The sequence below is a fragment of the Stomoxys calcitrans genome, chromosome 2 (genome assembly GCF_963082655.1).
Source record: "Stomoxys calcitrans chromosome 2, idStoCalc2.1, whole genome shotgun sequence".
Lineage (NCBI taxonomy): Eukaryota > Metazoa > Arthropoda > Insecta > Diptera > Muscidae > Stomoxys > Stomoxys calcitrans.
In genome coordinates, this window is record NC_081553.1 from 45,291,890 (window position 1) to 45,311,713 (window position 19,824).

The 19,824-nt window shown below is 39.2% G+C and overlaps 4 protein-coding genes across 4 annotated transcripts in view; 2 read left to right on the forward strand and 2 right to left on the reverse strand.

Moving 5' to 3' along the window:
- The window catches only part of LOC106088166 (probable ATP-dependent RNA helicase spindle-E), a 28,110-nt gene extending 19,580 nt beyond the window's left edge, over positions 1 to 8,530 (reverse strand). Inside the window, exons 1-2 of the mRNA XM_013253550.2 lie at positions 8,329 to 8,530; positions 7,986 to 8,264 (exon numbers count right to left, since the gene is read on the reverse strand). Of these exons, the coding sequence (XP_013109004.2) occupies positions 7,986 to 8,264; positions 8,329 to 8,490 (441 nt within the window). The 5' untranslated portion in view covers positions 8,491 to 8,530. The remainder of the gene's footprint in view (positions 1 to 7,985; positions 8,265 to 8,328) is intronic.
- LOC106088167 (uncharacterized) lies at positions 2,363 to 3,720 on the forward strand. Its single transcript, XM_013253551.2, has one exon. The coding sequence runs from the start codon at positions 2,455 to 2,457 to the stop codon at positions 3,718 to 3,720; it is 1,266 nt and encodes a 421-aa protein (XP_013109005.2). The 5' UTR covers positions 2,363 to 2,454.
- LOC106088169 (chromobox protein homolog 1) lies at positions 5,054 to 5,910 on the forward strand. Its single transcript, XM_013253553.2, has one exon. It carries the CDS (start codon positions 5,150 to 5,152, stop codon positions 5,840 to 5,842), a length of 693 nt encoding a protein of 230 aa, XP_013109007.1. The 5' UTR covers positions 5,054 to 5,149; the 3' UTR covers positions 5,843 to 5,910.
- On the reverse strand, positions 5,865 to 6,945 carry LOC106088168 (mitochondrial GTPase 1). The gene has a single exon (XM_013253552.2). It carries the CDS (start codon positions 6,861 to 6,863, stop codon positions 5,922 to 5,924), a length of 942 nt encoding a protein of 313 aa, XP_013109006.2. The 5' UTR covers positions 6,864 to 6,945; the 3' UTR covers positions 5,865 to 5,921.
- Positions 8,531 to 19,824: the final 11,294 nt, after the last annotated feature.

The window sequence follows — 19,824 nt, forward strand, 5'->3', positions numbered from 1 at the left end:
ACTTGGTAGAGAAGTTAAAAATTGCCATGTTATACCTTACAAATGTAGCCAGCATTAGTAAGGGGATAACCACCGCTGAAAAATTTTTTGATGTTCAAGCCGGGATTCGAAACCAGTCATTCGGCTTCATAGGAGGACATGCTAACCTCTGCATCACGGTGGCCTCCAATTGTTTTTGCCCTTATGGCCATATTACTGTCCGTAAAGATGTTCACACTCGACGTCCTCGCGTTAGCACCACATCACCTACCGCATTCCGTGATCGCCTGGATCTCCGCCTGCAGGACCGGTCTTAAAAAGTTTAGCTGTCAACCCATCGGGTCCTGCTGTCTTGTTCAGTCAGGTCATACTTGGACATCATTCTGACTAGGCAGTATACAATCGAAACCATCATCAAGGATTAATTTTGCGGTATTCTCGTCATCGCCACTATCAGATTCTAGCAGCTGGGAATGCCTTCGGTTTGATGTTTTGTTTTTTTGAAAATAAATAAGGATTCAAAATAAATTCTGAATCCTGAACATCTCGATTAGCTCGGCGCGGGATAACTGTGAGCACCACAAGGACTGAAACTTTTAACTCCGACCTTCTTTGCGGTCTTCATAGAAGCTAACGGGCACGTCCACAGGTTGCGACAGTAGAATACTCCAACAGAGTAACTATTATTGCAGTTGCGAACAATCAGCAGTATCGAATGATGAGTCTCAGTAAGACGTCGTGCTTAAATACTAATTGCCTATGATGCTCGATATGACAAGGTGAGTTATTTGCCCCTTTAAATAACCAATGGCCATGACGTCCCCGCGCCGATCGGTCCCATGGACCAGAGGGAGCTTGCTCACCTTGGAGCTTGACGAGGATGGCTACCCACATCTATTCATTTCTTTCTACAGACTAGATGGTGTCATTAAAAAGGGTTGTGTGACCGACCGTATCAAATGCCTTTGGAAAATCAAGGGTCACAAGAACGTTTCGTTTCTGGTTCAGTCTGTGGTTGATGCGTGTGGTGATAGCGCTAAGAGACGTTGTCGTGGTGGGCATCATCATAAATCTATGCTGGTGGTCTGCTAGAAGAAGTGATGATTTTAAACCGGGTAAGTGTGATGAAATGGTTGGCTGTTGCCGTGATTGTTGAGAAGAGAACTTTCTCCGCACTGCGAACATTAAAAGGAGGCGATTGTCATCGGAATATGTTCTTGATGGGGTCCCAGAAGCCTAACCAATCTGCTTTCTTCTGGTTAACGTACGTTCGGCGTACATAGACTAACTGTCTGTACCACTAACTTTGTCCACCTAAAATAAGCGAAAGGAACAGCCAGTATGAAATCATTCGGTCCTTCAAGCTCTATGTTTATTTGAGTGGTTGTTTTTGTTGTAGCTACAATTGCGTGTGGAAGGGATGAGCGATTCCTGACCAGTCTCTGGGTAGTCTGGATCGTTCCGGTACATAAAACCAATCGCAGTAGGAACGATTATGGGATTGGTCTGATGCAAGGGTCATAATCGTCCGCCATTGTCACCCTCGCCTCAGACCATCTTCTCAGCGATATAAATATCCCAAAATAAATAAGCCCACACAAATGCAGTATAAAACTGAATACTATTTGCTACATAGATTGGGAGATTTTCCGCCGTCTATGCAGCCACATTTTAATACCCTGCATCATATGATGGTGGAGGGTATTCCGTTTGTAGCACATCGAAATATTGATATTCTTGATCGTCTTGACATTCTTAGTCGATTTAGCCATGTCCGTTCGTCTGTCGAAAGCACGCTAACTTTCGAAGAAACAAAGCTGGGCGCTCGAAAATTTGCACAAATATTTTCTATTAATGTAGGTCGGTTGGGACTGTAAATGGGTCTTATCGCTCCATGTTTTGATGTAGCTGCCATATAAACCGAACTCGGATATTGACTTATTGAGCCTCTAGGAGGCATAATTCTTAACCGATTTGGCTATCAAGTATTTTGCTTTGACTTCCAACAACTATGCCAAGTATGGTTCAAATCGGTCCATACGCTGATATAGCTGCCATATAATCTGGTATCGGATCTTGACTTCTTGAGCCACTAGAGGGCGCAATTTTCATCCGATTTGGAAATTTTGTACAACGACTTCTTCTATGACACTTAGTATACGTGCCAATTATGGTCTGAATTTTACTACTACTACCCATGCGATCCATGGTGGGGGATATATAAGATTCGGCCCGGCCGAACTTAGCACGCTTTGACTTGTTTCCTATTTAAATACAACGGTTAATGTTGCAGAGTTACCATATTACAAATGCCTTCTTTAAAAAAAAAAGTGGCATCACTTCAAAAACAAGTTCAGATTTACCATCAGCTGACTGTAAACAAAACAACTAGCCATAAAGACGCAGGAAAAATTAAAATATATATTGTGTTCCAGCAATACAATTACACAATTCAAGCAAATTTTATTTTTATAAATGGAAGCGGCAATATATCAGGATTGCTACAATCTTATAGAGGAATTTATCAATGAAGGCTCCCCATCTTTTCAAATATTTTGTAACAAATGGCACAAACTGATGTTCCAGTACATGTACACCGCCCAATCATCAAGTGTTGAGTTAATGCAAACCACCTTGGCCATTTTCCATGTGGCGAAGAGAACAGTTTGTGCCAAAGATGAATTCGGTAAATATCTATCGGCCACAGAGGGCAACGAAGAGCAAGATATTTTGAGGCGTATTTGTGGCATTTATCTGATGTACGGCATATATTTTAAACAGCCAACAAAACAATATATAAAGGTTTCTGTCAGCCTTGAAACTTGGAAGGAAATGACCACATTCATTGAGTCGTTAAAGGAAACTCCCGAAATGATGGCAGCTCGTTATATGTTTTGGCGTCTATATCAGGCGGATGCCTTCAGATTTACAGCATTGGATTATCCTGTAGGTTTAGAGGGCCTGGCTGATTATGATAAAATAAACGAAGAACATCAGGAGATTGAGCAGACGGAAGTCGTTAGGGTAAAGGCCAAACACAAGTTAATTTCAATTCCGGAAATACAAGAAACTCTGAACGAAATGAAGGAGCAAGAACAAAAATATAACGGTCTAAAAAGGGAAATAGCCAAATCACAAAATCAGGCTGCTGAAGCTCTGCCGCCCACAAAAATATTCCATAAAATGCATTCTGTGTTTGCCAATATAAAAGGCATATTAGATGAGAAGCCAGCTGAAGATGGTGCTTCTAGTAAGAGCATAGGTACAAAAAAGAAGGAAATCAAACGAAAAGCCGCTGGTATTAGGAACCGTAGTTATGAACCGTCTGAATCATCTTCAAACGAATCGTCATCGTCGGAGATTTCAGGGGAGAGTTACAGAGCACCTATACCACGTGTAGAAAGAAAGGCAAAAGATATTCGAAAACGTTACAAATCACCAGGTAAAGATGGTGCTTCTAGTAAGAGCATAGGTACAAAAAAGAAAGAAACCAAACGAAAAGCCGCTGGTATTATGAGCAATAATTATGAACCGTCTGAATCATCTTCAAACGATTCGACATCGCCGGCGATTTCAGAGGAGAATTACAGAGCCCCTATACCTCGTGTAGAAAGGAAGGCAAAAGACATTCGAAAACGTAACAAATCACCAGATCGCCTTAAAGATGATGCAAAAAATGCAACTTCCGAAGATGTCGAGGAAGACGATTCGGATGAAGATTACGAACCTAGCGAAGATTGAAATGTTTTTTTTTTTATATATACCAAACCATGATTTTAATATTCCAAAAATAAAAAAGGAAAATTATAAAAGATACTTGTGGCAATATCGGTGTTGGCTCATGGTGGGTGAGATTTAAGTTTCTCTGTGCCCAAATTATAGGGCTTGGGGGGGGGGGGGTTATTTGTTGTTGTTGAAGCCACGTTCGCAGTAGGTAAACAAACAGATTTCAATATCATTCTGACCTGACTTCTGTCTCTAGATTTATCTCCAGGAATCCGGTCAATTCTATTGGAACGACCTACAGTGATTCTGCAGTTAGATAAGTTGATTTCTCTGGGCATGTAAATAAGTGATAAGAATTGTTGTTGTAACCACTATTGAATGTAGAGGTAGCGATCCTCGTCAACTCCAAAAGTGTGCTCGCCGCGGGAATCTTATGATCATTGGCTATTTAAAGGCGCCAATAACTCAACTTGTCACAGAGTATCACAGGCATTCAGTATTTAGCCAAGAGCTTTAATACTGCCACTCACTGAGACTCTCAAATCGATATCGCTAATTGTCCGCGACTACAGTTGCAGCTAATCACTGTATATGCATTGGCACTCAGTGTATATGCAAGAGCCGGTGCCGCCAAGGCTCTCGCTGAGACTCTCCGCTCGTTACCGCCGATTGTGTGCAATTGCCGTTGCAGCTACTCCGTATGGAGCATTCCACTATCCGCAACCTGTGGAGGAGCCTGGTAGCTTGCAGCTAAGCTTTTCGTGGCAGCGATTTAATCCACGCAGTTCGGACTTCAAAGTTACCGCCTGTGTGGTTCTCACAGCTATCTCGTGTCTTCGGTTGTGTATCCAACCATTGCATTTGGAAACAGAAAAAAAAGAATGAAAACTTGCATGGGGGCGTTGCGATCCTTAGCTAACATTCGATTTGGGCCATTCCGTTATATTAATCCTTAATATGCTTGCTGGGTTCTATTAAATGTCCAGATATAAAAAGTCAGCATCCTGGGTATGGTGCGTCCAGAGTCAACATAGCAACAATGTTTTTCTATGTCAAAATCCCATACTATGCTTTCTAAAGTCATCTTTTGCATATTCTCTGCTTTAGTAGGATATCTGTCTCACACAACTTTAAAATGAATCCCATTTATTTAAATTATTTTAAAAATAAAGGTACCTTTAAAATTTTTAACCCTCAACGATATATACGTACCGATTACAACTCATATGAACGATTTCAGCCATAACATATCGATAATAATGCGTTAACGACTAATTTGTGTTACGTCACGGCAATTCGTTAGTATGGCAACCTCCAACCAATTTTGATTTGTGTATATCGATTTTTTATTGTAAAAATTATCGCAGCATTGTTTTATCTCCAACAAACGCACAAAAAAAAAAAACAAATAAAGCAGCGTTCTAATAAACAAATATTCCTTAAAATGGTTAAAAGTCAAGCCAAGGAAACGGGGTTCGTCGTTGAGAAGATTGTGGATAAACGCATTACCGCAGAGGGCAAAGTTGAGTACTTCATCAAATGGCGTGGCTATCCCAATTCGGATAACACTTGGGAGCCTGAGGAGAATTGCGATTGTCCCTCAATTATACAGAAATTTGAAGAATCTCGAGCTAAATCCAAGAAACGTGGTGAAAAGAAACCTAAACTTGAAGAAATAGAAAAGCTACGCAGCTACGATCGTGGTTTGCCCATTGAGCAAATAGTGGGTGCCACAGATGCCAATGGTGAAGTTTCCTATTTGGTTAAATGGCAATTTTGTGATGAATTTGATTTGGTGCCCGGCGAAGAGTTAAAACAAAAAAATCCCGAGTTTATTATTGATTTCTATGAAAAACGTTCCATATATCAAAGGAATATAAATGATCGCTTGTTAGGTGTGCCTGATGAGCTAAGGATTTTAAACGCCGATGGGGGACATCATTTGGGCGCATTACAAAGCAGCTTCTCAAGTACTAACAATGATGAAGCAGAGCCATTAAACACCGATATACAGATGGGAGACGATTTGAATGAAAGTGGAGGAAGCGTTGACAGTAATGCCGTATCTTATTCCATTCCTGTGCCGGGAGTTGGCAATATTGCCATAGATGTACCGATGATGGATTCTGATGTGTAATAAACATAAATAAGCATGCAAAACCAATTCTACAAACAATTTATTTACAAATAAATATTTTACTTTGATTCTTTCGTCTCTATATTTCTTTATCTAAATTTATGTTACCAAATGCTTTAGTTCTAAATAGTTTAATAAAATGCCGTGCAGCGTGGAGTATGTCTGGAATCATAAGTATTTGGCCATCGGCTCCCTTAAGTTTACGTTGTACTCCTTGTTTGTTAGCATACGCTACTAAAACCTCTGAAATATCATCATTCGGATTTTCCAATCCCATTAGGGGCACATATTCGAACCGTTCATTCTTATTTAGCCAATACAATAAATAGTCTGCAATTAAGTCTTCGCCCACCAGATGATCCTGCAAACAGCCTACCAGTGCCAATTTCATTCCCATTTCATCGCTACTGATTTTTGGTTCCAATATTCCGGGTGTATCAATCATATAGATTAAGGGGTCTTCACTTATTTTTATTTTCTCCAACACAGAACGTGTCACTCCCGCTATGCCTCCCACTTGAGATACGGATTTCCTTTTCAAATGTCGATTACGCAAAACATTGAGGAGTGAACTTTTTCCCACATTTGGCACTCCTATTACCATGACACAGTAATCTTTTTCTCCCTCACGATTATACCGGCCCGATTTGCCAATCAAATCATTGGCTAAAGGCATAAGTTTGCGTATTCCACTGCACTGCTGATCTTTGCAATTTGTAAAAATTACGTGGTCAAGTTGCTCCTTATCCTTTAAAGCATCCCTTATATAACGTTGATCCTTGGGCGATATAAGATCCATTTTATTCAGCACCAATATGTGTGGTTTAACACCACCTCCAGCGATGGTATGTTGGAATTCGGGATTACGTCCCGAAAATGGTATGCGGGCATCATGCACCTCAAGTATGCAATCCACTGACTTGAGTTTCTGCTGCATTTGCTTAAGCCCCTTACCCATGTGGCCGGGAAACCAGCGAATGGCTTGCTTTGTTACCAATTTATAACATTGACGAAAGCTCATAATGTGATAAATAAATTGGTTTGTTCTATTTATATGCTAAAATTATTATTAACTACTAAAAGAATAGATGACCGCCGGTTTCACTGAATGTTTTTGTTTACAAAACTCAGCTGTGTTACGTAAATCGATAAATGTTATCGAAATTGTTAAATAAAGAAGGGGGGGCGCAAGAATCAAATACTTTGCAAAACAAAAATAACGAAATAATTTAAATCACTTTTGTATCAATACATATACAATTTAATTCGAAATTTATTTTAAAAACTATGTTGTCTTCAATGAAACCAAACATAATTTTATCACATAGCAAATGTGGTAAACATTGAGTCAGCAGACCTTGCCGATGAAGGACCTCTCGGGGCAAGCTGGTACGTACTACCGACAACCATGGGATTGTTATAAATAGTAAATTTATCCATCTACCAAAACACTACCTAGATAACAGTCACACTAAGGAGGCAGCTCCTGTTAGATGAAGTATTCCACACGAATATTCTAAAAAATATAACCCAATTCCATGGCAGGCGGTTGTACGTACCGGATTGACCCGATGAAATCATTCATCCGTAAGGGCTGTCGCCTCTGTGTACAACACACTGCTACAACAACAACAAAAAATATAACCCACTGCTAGTATAGAGGATTGACTGATATCTGTTAATGAGTTTTTTGCTAAAGCCCCTCGTTAAACTTGATTGTGATATGTAGTCAGGGATAAATTTCCAGGTCTGTCACACTGCCATGACAAAGTTGCTAAGGAAGTGTTCGGGTCTTAGTGAACTATGAAAATTCACACCGGGGATGTTTAGATTGAAGTTGCGACGCAGGTATTGAGACCACAGTCCATAGCATGATTTGGTCTCACATACATTTAACGACAATATATCTTAATATTGTCGTTAAATTTATCTCAAGAAAAAGTTATTTAATCGCTGCTATGGATATTCATGTTTTGATAGAATTTTGCCTAAATCTTCTACCTTCGGAGAGCACCGCTGGGGATTTATACCACTTTTTCAATCCCATGGCAGAGCCTGGTGCGCATTTCACCTAACGTTACCTTAAACATCGTGCCTGAACTAACGCTAAAACTTATCAATAGTATATACAATTGTAACATACTTGCGTAGTTTTTCCACATCCAGTGTCACCTTCCAAAATAACAACAGGATTCTTTCGTATCGTGCTTAGAATTTCATCTTTCGCATCGTGTATGGGCAATGAAGAGTCACGCTCCAAATTGAATTCGTATCGATCGTAGACGCCATCATCAATTTTTAAATGGACATTTCGCTGTCCCTCTTCGTTTTCATCAAAGAACACATTGCTCTCTTCAGGAAGTGGGGCATTCACAGCATGAATTTTACACTTAAAATGCTTCTTGTCATCCTCGTCCTCCAACTAAAAGATTTAATAATAGTGTTGACATGATCTACAGGTTGAAATTCTCCTATGATTTGTTTACCTTTGCTTGTTTGGCGAACCGGCGTTCAGGACTATCAGATTCTCCTTTTATGCGTTTAGATGTCGAGGGAGCTGGTTCAAGTATAGGTTTGGGCAGAGGAGCAGGTGCACGAACCCGTTTAAAATCCTTCGATATATTAAAGAAATCCTCAATCTCATCCATTTGTACGTCTTTACAAAAATTAAATACAAATAATTATATTTTCGACAAACAGTTAGAGATGTGCATTTGCAATGCAATAAGAATTATCGATAATCGATAAAAGTCGATGTGGGAAGAAACCTCATAGTTTAAAACTGTTTTCCAGGAAAAGAACCCCCTTTCGTCACCTGATTTTATAAAGGGAAAACAGATGATCAAGCCATTAAATCCGGATTTAAAGTGCAGTGCAAACAAGCTTAAAATATTTTATGTCAGTTTTCTTCAAGCGTTTTAAGCGTTTATTGCCTGTCAGCATGTAACACAATCTCCATGCCTTCTGGAAGGTGTGCAATAGAGGAGGGGTAAGAGGTGCTGAGATATCACTTTGGGAAACTCCCTGGTTCGCTCTTCGGGGCTTTGACTTCTCATCTCCAAATACCACAATGTTTGAATTAACGGTTGCATCTCTTCGGATCAGTTACATCATCCTTCAACTCTTTTGCAGGAGATCAAAAGTAACTAAATAGTAGACCACAACTGCTAATCGGCGGTATATACATTCAGTCAAATGGGCAGAATCGGATCTGACTGATATCCCCATATATTCCATGCAGGGGACGCTAGAGCCAGGCGTAGTCGAGATTTGTCTTATTGCACGGAGTTGTATATCGAAAAAGCCAGTCCCCCGCTTCCACTCCGTGTGCAATCCTTACGACGCAGTGGTATTCCTCGGAATTAGGGATTCACATAGATTTCGGGTATCAGGCAAGGTTTTTGCGATCCTCAAGGCATAGGATGTGATCCTGAGTCAGGGGCGGAGGCTCTGTCAGACTGTCACGATTTATGTGGTCAGTCAGTCGGAGCTAAAGCTTCTGGCTGTGGGTCAAGTAAGTTCCAGGCTTGACGGGTGAGGCAAAGAGCGTCTCGGACGCTTGTGGCTGCTATTATTGTGCTGGGTTTAGGGGTGGCGGGAAACGAGTCAGCTAACGAGCTGGCCTGGTTTGAATCACGTATCGATTTTGTGAGTGCTACGGCGATGGTGAAGGGCACTCCGTGTTGGCTGTTGTTGTTGTTGTTGTTCTAGCAGTTTATTATGTTCTATCTTTCGTCTGCTTGATTCTGTTGAGTGTCAAGACCCAGGAACTCTGCGACTAAGATGGGGTGCGTCCACAGGAGTCTGAGTCGAGTGGGTTTGGTCGGGCAGTTAAACAGGTGACGTGTATCGTGCGGTACGTGTTGTTGGGGTAGTGGATGGCTGCTCCTGCGAATGCGCATTTGGCGTATGCAGGCTACAGGGTGGTCAATGCCCTGTTTTGGTGGCATTCCTGACCGACCACCGCGATGTCTGGTAAATGATACAGTGAAGAGCTTGAGGCCTAGAGGATTTCTGCAGGGTCTATGGGGATGAGGACTTGAGAACGATTATGCATCTATTGTGTCAATGCCCCACGATGTCGTGAAGGCGTAGAATTATATATGAACATCTTTTCTCTTCACTAAACTATCTACAGTCTTTGGCCCATCCCGAGTCATTCTGGACTTCTGTTGTCGTTGTAGCCAAAGGTCCTAAGGACCGATTGCCGCGGGAGCAGGATGGCCATTGGCTAATTCAAGGCATCAATAACTCGCCTTATCATATCTTCGAATATCATAGGCACTCAGGATTTATGCAAGAGCCGGTGCCACCCAGGCTCTCGCTGAGACTCCCGCTCGGTACCGCTGATTGTCCGCGACTGACGTATGGAGCATTCCAATATCCACAACCTGTGGACGCGGATAGTGTAAGGACGCCCGATAGCTCACTGCTTAGATTTTCATACTGCATGATGAACACCACACAGATAGGATCTCAAAGTTCCAGTCTGTGTTGTGCTCACAACTATACCGTGTCGGCATTCTAGACATCTGTAAGGGCCTGGTGTGACTGATGGGACGGTTCTTCCCTACTTACATCTTTTTCTCCTTATTTTATGTTCTTTCTAGGACCAAAGGTCTCCAAGAGAAGCGGTTGGCAACTGAGGTCAACACCAACATACGCAAAACAAATTTCAGGAACTGGATGAATTCCTTCGAAGTTTGACAAACTTCACATATTTTTCGAGCATCATGACCGAACACCGGACCGGTAAAGAATTTCCGTAACATGTTGTCCTATGAAACCCAGCTGGTGGAGTTGCCTTCGAACGAAAGCAAACGACCAATGCTTATGATCAGTGAGATTGGAAAACTGATGAATATCTAGGAGGTATTCCAGAATTTATACCTTGCTCCAGCGTATTTAAATTAAAAAAAAAAAAAAACTTTAAAGATAATACTGCTTTTTATTTTATTCAGAATATAATAAATTATATAAAAACGTAATCTTTTTTTAACTTACATTTACATAATTCTATGTACTACGATATTTTACAGCGTTCTTTGTTTGTCTTGGGCGTTAGGAAGATAATTACATCCCAGCTAACAATATGATCCGACTTTGCCTGACGTCTGACATGTCACCACATAGTTGGACGAGACATACGACATATCTTACCAAATCCGAAAAGAAATCTCTTCGACAATTCTGGGGGAATTTATTTTTTCTGTTCCGACATTTAACTGTACGGCGTGTCGGAGGAATGTTTTGTTTGGTTCATTTTTATTTTGCATTGGCAATATTTCGTTACCATGTGTGTGGAATCTACACAAGTAGTGGAGGGTTTTTTGTTGGGATTGCGTGTGGAGTCGTTAAATGTAGCCTTTGAATTTTTGTTTTGTTTGATCAGATGTTAAGGAATTCGTCAAGAAATCGGTACGAATTTGCTACGACGTAAAATTCCCATCCGAGTTTCCCTGGAATTTTTCTCCGACATCGGTACGGTATGGTTAGGTTAGGTAAGAGTGGCAGTCCTTTACGGACTCAGACAATTTTAATTCCATTGTGATACCACAGTAGCGACATACCAAGGCTTCAGGCGGAAATCGAACCCAGCACTGGTAATCCAAGCACGTGTCAGTCCGATAACATGACAACCTCTTCTCTCGTTTTTAGCTACGATGTCGGCAAAACATCGGATCCGATATCGGATGATACATCCCGTGTCAGTCCGACAACATGACAACCACTTTTCTCGTTTTTAGCTACGATGTCGGCAAGACATCGGATCCGATATCGGATGATACATCCCATTGTCGAACCGAAATCGGAAAATGTTGTTAGCTGGGATATAAGCGTTTAAATCACACACATTGTCGTGCGACTGTGTCCCCATCACTGATTTAAATGAGTAAATAGTATTCTATTTAAAGTAATCACATCAAATTCCACCGGTGTACTCTTTGCTGAAAGTATGTGTCTAGCCAGGGAAAATACCCTTTCGGAGGCTGCACTGGTGGCAGGAATCGCAAAAATTTTACAGCTGAGTTGATGCAATAATGGAAATTGCGTTTTATGCATATACCACCATTCTACGACATTAAAATTCTCCTCATATGGTATTATGAGGCGTTCGTAGGCGATTATTTCATCTTCAATTTTTTCTGTTAAATTTTTATTTGAAGGGGTTGCAAAATTATTAAAGTAATCGGACAGAACAGAAGTTGTTTTCGGCAGTGTGGGGGAGTTGTCACTACTTTCGTTTGTTACATTCTTCGCAAACAATGTTAGCTGGTTTTTACACTCACTTTTTAGCAAAATTCTGTCCTCTGCACTAAAATGGATTAACTTATTCGCTGGAGGAAATAGAAATAATGCCATTTTATGGGTTATCTTCAAATTTGGCAGGACACTGGACTGGATTTGTTCATATAAGGTTTTTTTAAATCTCTTAATAACATCGTTGTCATTGTCGTTTTTGGATAAGCAGGCATTTTGTAATATATTCAAATACGCATGTACCAGATGAAGTGTGGCATATTCTTGGCTTTCCATTTTCGTTGAGGCATTTTCGAATTGTTTAAGTACTCCCACAACTGCTCGTACATAGCCTATATCAATATTCTCTATTCTTTTCAATTTGTTTTTTTCTTCCATAATTAGGCCAATTTCGGACCAGTTTTTTTCTATAACATCTAATAGGTAGTAAACTCTATTCCAACGAGTGGAGGGCAGGCTTGTTAATGAACTAAAAAGATTGCTGGTCTCGACTGATTTCTCAAAGTATTTCACAATTTTGGAACAAAGAATGCAAAGCTCCGATATTTCATCTACCATAGCAACTGACCTCTCTACGGCATTATTCAAAAGATGATTAATGCAAAAGATATGAGTGGACTCTTTTAATGCAGCCAAGGCATGGGATTCCATATTTGTAACTAGAATGGCGTCCTCAGGAAGTAGATTATAACTTTTCAACAAACAATCTATTTTGGTTTTGATGGACTCGTCTGAAATTAGAAAAAACAAATTTAAAGAACAGCTTATTTCATAATTAATCAATACCACCATACTTGTGCTTTGTTCTGCATCCACTTGGATTAGACCCAAAAAATTTGAAACCATTTTGTCGTTAATGACATAGTGTATGGTAAGGGAAATATAACTACGTCTTAAGTAACTATCTGTCCATATATCCGTTGTCAATCCATATCCATACTCGCATTGAGCCATAATTTCCCTTTGTACATCTTCCACAGTCAACTCGTAATGGTTAGCAATGTTGTGTGCTATTGCAGCTGGTGAAGGTAATAGTTTATCAGCATCTACATATGCACCATATCTAGCTCCAAGTTGAATCAAATACTCGGCAAACCGCTTTAATCCGCTATCCTGGCCAATGTGAAACGGGCGACAATTTTCTATGGACCATTGAGAGAGCAGTGTTAGTACTTCTTGTTTACAGTTGTCATTTACATCGATTTTCTCCACATTGGAGACTTTATGTATACTATAGCACTTATGCCTTAATAGGTTCGACACACAGCGTGTGTCATACTTCAAGACTGAGTTACACATTTTACAGGCCACTTTTCCGTTGATTTCGCTGCCATTAGCCTCTTGAATAGCTCCAAATACTTCCCATACCTTACTTCTGCCACTTTTTTTAATTATATTATATGCTCCACTCATTATGTTTTCTTTAATGGCGTCATTTATTGAGACATAAGATTCATTCATCTGAAAAGTTTTAAATTCCATATTTAAGACATTTTTTCAGAAATATAACAAATTGAAAAAAATTAAGATATGACCACCTATACCTATACCTTCAAGAAAAAGAGCAAAATTTCGAAAAACATATAAACAAATAAAAAAGCAAATATACCAGACAATTATTATTAATTGTCGGCGATGTGTTTCAATTGCAGCTATATCAAAACATGGAAAGATTTGCTCCATTTACAATACCTTCCGACCTATACTAATAAGAAGTATTTGCATAAAATTCCAGGCGTCTAGCATTACTCCTTCGAAAGTTGGCGTGCTTTTGACAGACGGACGGAAATTGCTAAATGTCTGCGAATTTCAAGACGATCTCAGATCAACATTTCGATTAGTTGCAAAAGGAATGAAGGAATTGAAATATTATGAATACAAATTTTATTCTTATTGAGATTCCATTTCATTATTCTCATGGTAAAATGCTAAGAGCTTTAAAAAACAGAACCAATTAACCCCTGAGTAGTACGAAGGCAGGATTTTGATGGTGTAATAAATTTCATGTAAATAATTAACCCTATATATGTTTAAATAAAGATGTATGGTTGCCCAAAAAGTAATTGTCGGTAATATAGTAGTGACAAATTTTTTCAACGGCTTGTGACTCTGTAATTGCATTCTTTCTTCTGTCAGTTATCAGCTGTTACTTTACATGCTTTAGAAAAAAAGAGCGCGAAATTTTGTTTACATTTGTTTGTTTGGCGTCAATTTTAATATGACTACCACATGTATTGAAAGAAATTCATTTAACAAACCGAATCAACGCTTGTGATATGCACCTTAAACGCAATGAATTCGATCCGTTTTTAAAACGAATCATAACTGGAAATGAAAAATGGATTGTTTACAACAACGTTAGTCGAAAACGATCATGGTCCAAACATGGTGAACCAGCTCAAACCACTTCAAAGGCTGATATCCACCAAAAGAAGGGTATGCTGTCTGTTTGGTGGGATTGGAAGGGTGTGGTATATTTTGAGCTGCTTCCAAGGAACCAAACGATTAATTCGGATCTTTACTGTCAACAATTGGACAAATTGAATACAGCCATCAAGGAGAAGCGACCAGAATTGGGCAATCGTAAAGGTGTCATATTCCACCAGGACAACGCTAGACCGCACACATCTTTGGTCACTCGCCAAAAACTGAGTGAGCTTGGCTGGGAACTTTTGATGCATCCACCATATAGCCCTGACCTTGCACCATCAGACTACCATTTATTTCGATCCTTGCAGAACTCCTTAAATGGTAAAACTTTCGGCAATGATGAGGCTATAAAATCGCACTTGGTTCAGTTTTTTGCAGATAAAGGCCAGAAGTTCTATGAGCGTGGAATACTAAATTTGCCAGGAAGATGACAAAAGGATATCGAACAAAATGGCAATTATATATTTGATTAAAGTTCATTCCAAGTTTTATTAAAAATCCATTTACTTTCTTTTAAAAAATCCGCAATTACTTTTTAGGCAACCCAATATTTTTATACCCTCCACCATAGGATGGGGGTATACTAATTTCGTCATTCTGTTTGTAAATATGCGTCTTAAACCCCATAAAGTATATATATTCTTGATCGTCATTTTATGTCGATCTAGCCTTGTCCGTCCGCCTGTCTGTCCGTCCGTCCGTCGGTCTGTCTAAAGCACGATAACTTTCGAATTATTAAAGCTAAGCGTTTGAAATTTTGAACAAATACTTTTTATTAGTGTAGGTCGGTTATGATTGTAAATGGGCCAAATCGGTCCATGTTTTGATATAGCTGCCATATAAACCGATCTTGGGTCTTGACTTCTTGAGCCTCTGGAAAGCGCTATTCTCGTCCGATTTAACTTAGATTTTGCACGTGATATTTTGGTATCACTTCCAACAAGTGCGCTAAATATGGTTCAAATCGGTTGATGTTTTGATATAGCTGCCATATAAACCGATCTTGGGTCTTGACTTGTTGAGCCTCTAGAGGGCGTATATCTTGTCCGATTTGACTGAAATTTTGCATGTGATGTTTTAGTATCACTTTCAACAACTGTGTTAAGTATGATTCAAATCGGTTCATAATCTGGTATAGCTGGATCTTGACTTCTTGAGCCAATAAAGCTCACAATTATCATGCGATTTGGCTGAATTTTGTATGAGGTTTTTTATTATGACTTCCATTAACTGTGCTAAGTATGGCGCAAATCGGTACATAACCTGATTTAGCTGCCATATAAACCGATCTGGGATATTGACTTTTTGAGCCTCTCGAGGGCGCAATTCTCATCCGATCTGAAATTTTGAACAACGGCTTCTCTCATGGCTTTCAACATACGTGTCTAATATGATCTGAATCGATCAACAGCTTGATACAGCTCCCATATAAACCTATCTCCCGATTTTGCTTCTTGAACCCCTACAAGGCGCAATTCTTATCCGAATGAACTGAAATATGACACAATGACTTCTGCAATGTTCGGCATTCACTCGACAAATCCGATCCATGGTGGAGGGTATATAAGATTCGCCCCTGCCGAACTTACCATGCTTTTACTTGTTATACACTACACCACCACCACTGTAGTACAGGGTATTGTAGATTTGTGCATTCGTTTGCGACGCTAAGAAGGAGAAGAGCTAGACCCATCGATAAGTATACGGATCGGCTTAGAATCACTTCCTGATTTGATTTAGCTATGTCCGTCTGTCTGTCCATGTATTCTTGTAATCAAGGTACAAATCGCGTTTGTTGTCCTATTGATTGCTATTGATATTGAAAAAAAATCGGTCCAGATTTAGATATAGCTCCCATATATATCTTTCATCCGATATGCCCTTTTAAAGCTGTGGGAGACACAATTTAGTCTGATCTTTACCCAATTTGGCACGAAGTGCTTTTTGTGACATCCCAATATGTGTGCAAAATTTCATTAGAATTGGATCAGATCTATATATAGTTCCCATAAATATCTTTCATCCTATATGCCCTTTTAAAGCTGTAGTAGCTACAATTTTGGTCCGATCTCTACAAAATTTTTCATGAGATGTTTTAACTGACATCACAATACGTGTGAAAAATTTCATCAAAATTAAATCAGATTTAGATAAAACTCCCATACAGATATTTTTTGCGTTTCGACTTTTAAAGCTGTAGAAACCACAATTTTCGTACCATTGTAGAAAATTAAAATTAAATCTCGGTGGATTGGCTATATATTTAAAGGATTATGTAGACTCGGTGGTATTGGGTATTGTATAGTCGGCTCCGCCCGACTTTTGCCTTCCGTTACTAGATAGGGTTTAAATTTTTCATGACCATTACGAATTTGGAACAGAGTACTGTACCTAAGTCAGAAAAAAGAATATTTACATAGATAAATTATATACAGATAAAGAGTTTGAACTTCGCACATAGACTGGTGGCGCTTTTGAATTTAGATAAATGATAATTATCTAAGAACTTGCCGCAAGCAGAATTCTGCTCTCAATGGCACGCAGTTTGCCTCGTTTGCATTTTCTAAATATTTATTATTTCCTTTCCCGTGAAGGAAACTGTGGCGTAATGCACGTATATAGGGTTTTGGCAATCTTAGATTCCAAATATTTTTATCTTTCTTTCCTTTATTTCTTTTCTTTTAGCTGTAAATTTGATTTTTTTTAATTTTTTCGACAGAGCTGCTTGCTTTGATGAAAAGTTAAATCATTACCGAAACCTATAAGCTTGACATTTGCTATAAAATTTTGAGAGCACAAAAATGTCTGTTATTTCTATCCTCTTTGTATTTATACACATACTATGTATATTTCCATTATCTTTACATGTTCATCTATAACACGTCTGCCACAAATATGCATCACCGACATAGCTTCGTATGTATGTATGTATATAAGATTGCGTCGTCATGACATTCAATGAATAGAACATTTGGTCACATGAATGTAATGCCATTGACGTTGACATGGCGTGACACTACAGTTTCTTTTATTTGAAATTGGTTCTAACGAATTGGAATGTGGCAGGCCTTAAAATATAGTACGCTTTTATTTGAGGGAAAAATTGCCCCTTATATGCAAGCTTTTTGCTTAGTGACTTGCTTGCATGTTACACAAAGCACACACTATGACAATCCACCAATGGCAGTCGGTTGGTTGTACGTACCGAATTGACCCGATGGAGTCCCCAATCCTCAAAGCAGCCGCCTCAGTTTACCACTCAATGCTACAACAGCAACAACATGGTATGAAATCAATGCATTTATTTTCAACTCGCTGACTCCAGTCTGACCCATTTAAACCGGAAAATTTTTGGGATTTCCGATTACGGGACAAAATTAAAGTTGAATTTGCAAAATTCTTGCGTTTGCGGTTATAGGCACTGGATAGGCCTTGGATAGAAATAATTGTTACAATAAGGCGTTCTTACCCTCACTTTGCGATGGGGCGATGTATGTGACACTACATGATATTGTGCTTGTGCAAGCATATCATGTTAGGTCATTGCAAAACCAAATGATACACACTGCATGTTATGACTTGTTTTTTTTTTTCAATACTACATATGTACATAACTTGTATACGTAGCACTGTCATGAAATTGCTTTCTTATACCAGTGAATACTGAAGCCTCATCTTCGAAAGATTTTATGCTACAATTATAATACTCAAGGCTTTAAAAACCAACTAACTTCTATACGATACTTATGTACAAATATGAAATTATAACATACTTGCTTTTTTTGTGTTGTCAAAGGCGTCTCTTCCTTAGCGTCATGCTTGGACGATAATGAGGCACTGTCGAAAGCCTCATATGCATCATCTTCAGTTTTTAAATTTATACTGTGCTTTTCGTACTCACTTTCATCTAGAAACTCATTGCTATCATCGAAAACTGGCTCATTTGCCACAGCAGTTTTCATTTTTAAACGTTTTCTTTCCTCGTCAGCTTCCAGCTAGAAGGGTTAAGAATACTTTGTATGTTTCGTTATTTTTTGCAATGTTTAACTTACTTTTGGCTGTTTTGCTAACCGACATTCAGGGCTATCCCGTTGCTGTTTAACATTTCTTTTCGATGTTGATGGAATTGGTTCTTTTTTTCGTTTCGATTTGATAGCCAAAGGTGGGCTTACCCGCTCAGACATGTTGAAAAAGTCATTTATTCCACTCATTTGTATGTTTAAACAGATTTACGAATGTTTTTATTTAATAGCATTCAATTAGAGATAACAGCAAATATTTTGTTATCGATAAGCGATAACTGTGTGTGTGGGAAGAATTCTCATCTTCAGTTTTAAGAGAATATGAACAGACCAATAATAGATGTGTTCGGAACTCAAAAATGTGTGCAAATTTGCACAAATTTTTACTGGAAGTCGTTCGCTTACTTTATTTGTCAGCAGAAGAGAGCGTAGAGGACCTGCAAATTTCTACTGGAACTTTTTTTCCAGCAGAAATTTGAACAGATGTTTTGTAAATGTCAGCTGTTTTATGAAAAGCAGCCGTTACATGAAAATACAAAAGCTAACGCCAAAATGAATCAAAAAGGCAGAGATAGGGAAATAAGTATAAATATTGTTTATTGGTAATCACGGCATTCGTTTCATTTTTATTTACTTATAATGAAGATTCATGGCAGCAGCTAGTGTTCAGGTACAGAAACTCGACAAATTAAGTTGTAATTTTACCTCAAGTCGGGTGTTCTGCATTAGGTAAGTGCAAAATTTGCGGAATTATTTGGAAAATCTTGTAAAATTAAAACATTGCATCCTTCCAGACAACAAGATGGAATTATCCTTATTGGGGAGCTACGATGAAACCAACACCGTTCCTTGGAATTTGTTTAGGAGGGAAAATGCTGCCAAGGGATTGAGTGGGTCTAGCTGGGCAGTTTAACAAGTGATACACAGTGGGATTAGATCTTTGTCAGCACAACAAGTGTACTTTTGTATACGGTGATGCAGTTGTAGTCCTATGCAGCCTTCGAAAGGCATGCTGATGCTCGGCGAATGGAAATTATCCAACGGGAGGATCGAAAGGAGTCGTCCCTTATGCGTTTTGGCTCCTGATGAAAGAAGACAGATCGGTCTGTACGACTTCCCCTTGCTCGTGCCCCTTCCAGGTTTCTGTAGCGGGATCACACTGCCCATCTTCTAAATATCGGGTACTCTATATACCACAAATGGCTGCCCTTCTAGCCCTGTCACCCTCGGGCCAATAAATTAATGTTTATCTAAGGAAAATGCCTCGCA